The following is an 8,548-nucleotide window of genomic DNA, read 5'->3' on the forward strand; positions in this document are numbered from 1 at the left end:
TAATTTTTGCTGTTTTGGTTGTTTCTTTTCATTGTTTATTTGAACACCCATTCAAAAAATGACAGAACGGTGATTATGAGAAAAGAGATCTCTCACACACACACACACACACACACACACACACACACACACACACACACACACACACACACACACACACACACACACACACACACACACACACACACACACACACACACACACACACACACACACCCCAGAGAAGGAACCAATGCACTGATCGCTTGCCCGGGGCATAGGAGGGGCTTGGTTGTTAAGCAGCCTGCCAATCATCCCGTCAGCTCTACTAGAGAGAGTCCTGCGGGGAGAGAGAGAGGCTTCACTGGGCGCTCAAGTGCCAAACTCATAACTACCATTGGAGCTTACTGCGCTGACGGGGAGTGGGACTGTCTGTCTGACTGACTACTCGTGATTTGTAATTTAGACATCCTTATCTTTCTGGCAAACTGGGAATTCCTCATATTTTCCTTTCCTCCCTTGTGACACGGAATTTACTGCGCCTTTCTCTCCGGACATGTCTTTCTCGCAGCTGGGGTACCCCCAGTTTCTAAGTGGCTCCCAGGAGGTTTATGGGGGCGACCGGGCCGGCTCTGGCCGGGATGGAGGCACCGATGGAGGCGTGAATCAGGCAGCTACCGCCGCTGCTGTTAGCTCGATGCTGGGGATGTATGGTAACCCGTGGGCGGCTCAGAACTACAGCGCGTTTCTCCCCTACAGCGGTGCAGACCTCGCCCTCATATCGCAAATGGTAGGAGAGACCGTTTCTTGGAACGTAGAATTGGAACTTTGTTCGAGTGGTTGTTTCTCAAATGTTGATTGAATGTGCAGGCCAGTTAAATACATGCAAGTGGATTGCCTTTAAGGATTGGAAAGTTTAATATTCTAATATAATGGGATTGTAATAGGGAAAATGTTTTATATTTTGAGCTCTTTTCAACTTAAAGTTCTGTCATGTTTTTCGAAACTGAAATGTCTGTTCCTTGAAATAGGGACAAAAAGAGTTCATGGGATTTTCTGATTTATTATTCATGGCACAATACCAAAAGTCTAAATGTGAGTCATTAAAACAATTCGTTTGCATATTTTCATTGGGTAGCTTATTTCGATAATAAGATAAAAGTAATTTTAAATTGCCTCAGAAATATTAAGATTAGATTAAACAAACAATTAGACATGAGAGAGATTGGCTGAATTATACATTATTTTCCATATAAAATACATCTCATAATTAATTAGCAATTTGATAAAATATCAAGTTTAATTTATATACCCATACTGTCAATTATGTAGAATTATTTAGGCTAATATTTAAAGTTTGGGGAATTTATCAAAATAAGACCTATTGTAGGCTATAAGAAATTTGAGATATCGGTGCTTGTATGAAAAAGTCAGAAACAAAATCTCCATAACCTAGACAAAATTACAATAGCCTAATTGTCGTTAATTATTTTAGGAGATAGCCTACACAGTGTGAGATCACACTGCAAGTGTGACATCATTGTTTGTCAGGACTTGTGAGATTCAGTTTCACCTTTCAAGACAAACTCATACTGAGCGAACTGATATGGGGTAGTTTTTCAACGTTACCCTACAGTCATAATACCCAGCATACTGTAAACTTATTTTGCGTTGGAAAGTCAATCAAGGCCAACAAATTGGATAAAAACAAATAGGCCTAGAACTATTACATTTTTGAAGAGACAAACATTACATATAATTCTCCCACTATTTCTGTCCCCCAGAACTCCCAGTACGATCTGAAGGACAGTCCCGGAGTTCACCCGGGTGGTCTGGCTGTCCACACCGGCGCGGGGTTCTACCCGTATGGCCAGTATGGCTACGGCGACCCGAACCGAGCCAAGGCCGCCACCAGGGAGACCACCAGCACTCTGAAGGCCTGGCTGCAGGAGCACCAGAAGAACCCATATCCCACCAAGGGAGAGAAGATCATGCTGGCCATCATCACCAAGATGACACTTACACAGGTATATAGGGATAAAGGTTTCTACTGCTATGGGGGATAAAATAGGTTTAGGCCATGAGTATTTCTACTAGGCCTACATGATTTGACCCGGAAAACTCCGGGCCCTGTATGCGTACTTTAAATATGTCTGCCAGTCTGTGTGTTTTGCCTGTGCTGTTCTCATGTCTGCCAGTTTAATATATACTAATTTGATTAATGACTAACCTAATTATGAATATTTGTAATAAAGGATCAACAAAGTATATGAATTAATTCCTTCGTCCGCCCAGGTGTCCACGTGGTTCGCCAACGCGCGCAGGCGTCTGAAGAAGGAGAACAAGGTGACGTGGGGCCGCAGCGCGGAGGACCGGGATGGACGGATCTTCAGTAGTGACAATGAGGACGAGCCTGAGAAACAGGAGAGCGAGGATGAAGAGGACGAGGAGATCGATTTAGAGAGTATCGACATTGATAAGGTCGAGGAAAACCGTGGAGATCAGAGGGAAGGGGAGGGAGAGGGGAAGCTGGCATCGGATTCGAGTAGCTTGGAGAGCCAGAGGAAGCTGTCTGTGGAAGCCCTCAGAGGCATGGAGGGTCCTATTTCTCTCATCAAGGCGCCTGTTGGTGCTTGTAAAAACGCAGTGGATCTTTCCCCAAATGGACCGGGGTGCCAGAGGCCCCCACAGAACAAACCCAAAATCTGGTCTCTGGCAGAGACAGCCACAAGCCCCGACAGTTCCCATAAACCTTCCCCGGCTGCCTCAGCTCCTCACGCGGCCACGTCTCCCTCCCACCACCCGGCCCTACTCCCGGGTCATGGAATATACACTTGCCAGATAGGGAAGCAGCTCCACAACTGGGCCAACGCAGCGTTCCTCAGTGCCAACTCTCTTCTGGGCGTCAGGTCGCTTCTCGGCACGGCAAACCCAGCTGGACACCACATGCCTCTCCATGGCGCACTGAAGCGTCAGGACGCAAGGGCGACGCAGGCTTCAGGGGCATCCGAGGACGAGAGTGGAGATGAGTCGTCGGAGAGCTTCAGTCCAAAGCGAGATGGTATGTATTGTAGTGTAGCCTAGCCCTGCATATGTTTATGATTATGATTAGAGGCTATTTTTCATCTGCTTGGAAATTAATAACAGTCTCATGAATTCGGCCCAGTGTTCTTCTTCAGTTGTACAAATAACAATTTCCACATATGGCACACTATTTTGATCTAACACTCGTTTTAATTCATGTTGTGTATTATGATATTTCTGAAAACTAACATTTGGCTATATAAATCAGCTATAGCCTAATATCGCCTAGAGCCTAATAAACCATACATTCATCTCGAAGCGGTCACAGGCCTACAACAACACACAAATACTGTGGAGTGGCTAACAGGTGTGCTATCTCGATTTATTTGCTAAGTGCTCTGCCATATATGACAATGACTTTAAATGAAATCCCAAGTTGAAGAACATTGGGTGACCGTGGCACTCCAAAATGTTTTTTTTTCATTTTTTAAATACAAAAAGATGTCACCTCATTTCACCGTTTTATTTTCGGCTGGGCAATCTAGCGTGTTTCGGCAGTTATGCCTATATCAAAGCATCACTGAAATACTATTGCATTAAAAACAGGCTTAACCTAATTCAAAATAGGTCTACTAAGGATATTGATTATTTTACTGATTTGCCTTATTGTTTATTTGTTTACAGATGACGTGAATATTCGCAGGTCTGGCTCGCCGAAGTCTCCCTTCCAGCTGATCACCGACAGGTAAGATATTTCAAACCTCATCGTGACATTATGTCAAGTGTCATCTATATTATAATCATCCGGTAGGCCTAAATTAACCTTTTAACCCGCCGTTAAAGGCCGTTTCACCTGACGGAATGGCTTGTCACAGCTCGAGCTCATAAATCATCTGAAGAGATCTAATCGGTCTAGTTTAACGGCTTTTAACGCCTCACTAGACACCGTTTAATACGGCCAACAGGGGTGGAACGGGTGCCATTGACTTATCATCGTTCACGCAATTTAAATAATCTACCCTAAATTTATTCACGCCTTGCCAGTGAATACACATATGTTGAGGGAGGATATGAAATAGGCCTGATAGCAATATCGTTATAGGAAATGAATTATTCAATGTCACACTCATTTAAATTTTCTGACGTTTGTATTTTCTTTTCTCTTCATCAAAAGATCTCACCACGGAACCGCGCAGCGCGCTCTCTCGACCATTTCCACAATATGAAGAGTGAAGAGTTATCATCGGAGAATAATCTGGAATAATTATTTAACGAAGAACAATTTATCGAATAGTCTACTATTTTTGAGAGTGAAACTTAAGATTCAACTCGTCAGATTTTAAAACAGTAGGCCTATATGATGCGAGACAAGATTCATAGCCTATAGGCCTGTTTTTGATCACACACATGTTCCGTATTGCCATTTATACTGGCAATGTTTGTCTTTGCTGTGTATGTTTGTTTTCTGTTTTATTTTCTATGAAAAAGTTATCGACATGTAAATAATTTGTTTAAAGGATATATTTTTGAGAAATAAACTTAATCGTGGTCATAGACTTTGATTTATTTTTATATTCTTCATCCAGTAGCCTACGCCCCAGTCTTATCAAATATATCGTTTTCCATGTTGCATGATTTATAACGTTGATGATGATGATAAACCATAGCCAATGTTACATCATTGGGGCTGCAGGTAGTTTAGCGTTTGAGAGCGTTGGGCCAGTAACTAAAAGGGTGCTGCTTCGAATACCCGGGCCGATTTGGCGAAAAATCTGTTGATGTGCCCCGAGCAAAGGTACTTAACTCGAATTGCTCCTGGATAAGAGCGTCTGCTAAATGACAAACATGTAAATAATTGAAAATGTGTGCAGCATTTGGCCAATAACCCAATGTAACCGAAGCTCTTCAATTGGCTTTGTCATTCAGGTGAGGGATTATATGAAAAAACGAGACAGCTAGGTAAACACTCACCATATGTAAATTTCACATATGAAGTGTTTCAAAAACCTTTGAAATGAATGTAGCAACATGTAAAGTGTTCCAAAAACACATGATTTTCTATGTGAAATTTTACATGAAATCGTGTGATTTTTCCACATGTGAAATCATGTGTTTTTTCTGTAAGAGTCTACAATGACATTATTTCTTCAATGTGACTGCCTTGGTACTTTGGGTGCCAACATGGCGCTCATTCAAATTCTAAATGTGGAACGCAGTTTGCTTAACTGTAGAGGCCTATTTCCCTGGCTCTCCACTCTCCCTCCCACGTTTCATCCCGGATTAGCCTCTTAGAGCCCGGATGATGCAGCCTCTGAAATATGGATCAGAGAAGAGGAAAGGCCATCAGCCAGTATGGGGGCTGGGTGTGTGTGTGTGTGTGTGTGTGTGTGTGTGTGTGTGTGTGTGTGTGTGTGTGTGTGTGTGTGTGTGTGTGTGTGTGTGTGTGTGTGTGTGTGTGTGTGTGTGTGTGTGTGTGTGTGATATGGGGGTCACTCATGAAGCCATCGTGACCTCCACAAGCCCAGCAGGGTCTCAACAGCTTAGAGAGAGAGAGAGAGAGAGAGAGAGAGAGAGAGAGAGAGAGAGAGAGAGAGAGAACAGGGTCTGGGGGAGAGAAGGATAAAGGGAAGAAAAGGAGAGATGTGGGGGGGGGGGGCATTTTTATCTCAATATCAAATTCTTTATGGGTAACAACTAGGTACCTTACTGTGATTGTTTTCAATTAAAATGGTCAAAAATAAACAAAAATAGCTTCTTAGCAAAGAACAATTTCTCAAGCAAGAATCTTGCTAGGACTGTCTGGCAGTAGTCTGGGAGGGGAAAAATAAAAACTAGCTGTTATAGGCAGAGAGGTTTGGAACTCTCTTATTGGTCTATTAACTAATTTACCGGCTGATGATGTCCCACCAAAAAAAGCTGAGATTTCAGCTCTTACACTAAAAGGGCATTATCATCATTTTCTCAATTTCACAGTATTATTCCATTCTCATAGTGTGGAAATATATATAAAACACAGGCAAATCACATTTTGACTGCACTGGGCCTTTAAAGGGGAGGCCAATACATGCCAAGGACATGAATGCCTACACAGCACATATTTGGGATGTGAGAAAGTCATGGTTGATTTATGCCATGTCACTGGTGTGTCACTGATGAAATAAGGGACAGCCTGAACACATTTGGAGATACAGAGCAGCAGCAGATCTCCATGTGTTATGCACTGGGCTAAACGCCACAACATTCTTACTGTCTTACTGTATTGATGATATACATATCTGATGTAGCCTGACACATTTCATGATCCTAATCAAATGAGATCCAGGAGAATTGCACTTTTTGAATTTCATATATTGCATTGATTATCACTCTTGAGCTGATGCTTATTGACTGTGCATCGGGGAGAACAACGGCCTTTAACTGTGACTGTATTCACAATATAGCATGGTCTCTGAATTGTACTTTACTGCTTAAATATGTCGTGAGTAAAGGGTTTATATTGGTACAAAAATGGAATAATCAATTTATTAAAAAAACTGTCTAATATGTATCTAGAACTACAAGTACTGCATCTACAAACACATGCACTATAGCAGGGGTACTCAAGTACTATTTGAGAAGGTCCGGTTACACAAATTTCCTAGGTGGCAAAGGCCCGGATGGATAATGTAATTTATTGGCGTAGTAACAAACCCTCACCTTGCAACCCATGCGACCCCAAACTGTCCACAACCCTCTTGTTGGCGGAGAGAACATTTTGCATTTTTAAAGCTATTTACCCACAATTCTACACATTTTGCATTGGGCAGAGATTTTTTTTTCTGTTTTAATGCTCATGTCCTGCAATTCAACGCATTCTTCCAATTCTTATGTGTGTTTATATGATACCAGAGGTCGAAGCCTGACCGAGTAAAATAAATAAATAAAATAAACTACATGTACTGAATCTACAACTAAATGTACTATATTATCTAGAACTACATGTACTATAGTATCTAGAACTACATGTACTATAGTATCTACAACTACATGTACTATAGTATCTACAACTACATGTACTATAGTATCTACAACTACATGTACTATAGTATCTAGAATTACATGTACTATAGTATCTACAACTATATGTACTATAGTTTCTAGAACTACATGTACTGCATCTACAACTACATGTACTATAGTATCTAGAACTACATGTACTGCATCTACAACTACATGTACTATAGTATCTACAACTATATGTACTATAGTATCTAGAACTACATGTACTATAGTATCTTCAACTACATGTACTATAGTATCTACAACTACATGTACTATAGTATCTAGAACTACATGTACTATAGTATCTACAACTATATGTACTATAGTTTCTAGAACTACATGTACTGCATCTACAACTACATGTACTATAGTATCTAGAACTACATGTACTGCATCTACAACTACATGTACTATAGTATCTAGAACTACATGTACTGCATCTACAACTACATGTACTATAGTATCTACAACTACATGTACTATAGTATCTAGAACTACATGTACTATAGTATCTACAACTATATGTACTATAGTTTCTAGAACTACATGTACTGCATCTACAACTACATGTACTATAGTATCTAGAACTACATGTACTGCATCTACAACTACATGTACTATAGTATCTAGAACTACGTGTACTATAGTATCTAGAACTACATGTACAATAGTATCTACAACTACATGTACTATAGTATCTAGAACTACGTGTACTATAATATCTAGAACTACATGTACTATAGTTCCTAGAACTACATGTACTGCATCTACAACTACATGTACTATAGTATCTACAACTACATGTACTATAATATCTAGAACTACATGTACTGCATCTACAACTACATGTACTATAGTATCTAGAACTACATGTACTGCATCTACAACTACATGTACTATAGTATCTACAACTACATGTACTATATTATCTAGAACTACATGTACTATAGTATCTACAACTATATGTACTATAGTATCTAGAACTACATGTACTGCATCTACAACTACATGTACTATAGTATCTAGAACTACATGTACTATAGTATCTAGAACTACATGTACTATAGTATCTACAACTATATGTACTATAGTATCTAGAACTACATGTACTGCATCTACAACTACATGTACTATAGTATCTACAACTACATGTACTATAGTATCTAGAACTACATGTACTATAGTATCTACAACTATATGTACTATAGTATCTAGAACTACATGTACTGCATCTACAACTACATGTACTATAGTATCTACAACTATATGTACTATATTATCTAGAACTACATGTACTGCATCTACAACTACATGTACTATAGTATCTACAACTACATGTACTATAGTATCTACAACTATATGTACTATAGTATCTAGAACTACATGTACTGCATCTACAACTACATGTACTATAGTATCTACAACTACATGTACTATAGTATCTACAACTATATGTACTATAGTATCTAGAACTACATGTACTATAGTATCTAGAACTACATGT

At 40.0% G+C, this 8,548-nt stretch overlaps 1 protein-coding gene across 1 annotated transcript; it reads left to right on the plus strand.

Moving 5' to 3' along the window:
- The first annotated feature begins 316 nt into the window (after positions 1–316).
- irx1b (iroquois homeobox 1b) lies at positions 317–4,559 on the plus strand. The gene is made up of 5 exons (XM_071368293.1): positions 317–769; positions 1,764–2,006; positions 2,275–3,040; positions 3,688–3,748; positions 4,178–4,559. The coding sequence occupies exons 1-5, from the start codon at positions 536–538 to the stop codon at positions 4,227–4,229; spliced, it is 1,356 nt and encodes a 451-aa protein (XP_071224394.1). The 5' UTR covers positions 317–535; the 3' UTR covers positions 4,230–4,559.
- Positions 4,560–8,548: the final 3,989 nt, after the last annotated feature.

Source organism: Salvelinus alpinus, chromosome 26, assembly GCF_045679555.1.
Source record: "Salvelinus alpinus chromosome 26, SLU_Salpinus.1, whole genome shotgun sequence".
Classification (NCBI taxonomy): Eukaryota; Metazoa; Chordata; class Actinopteri; order Salmoniformes; family Salmonidae; genus Salvelinus; species Salvelinus alpinus.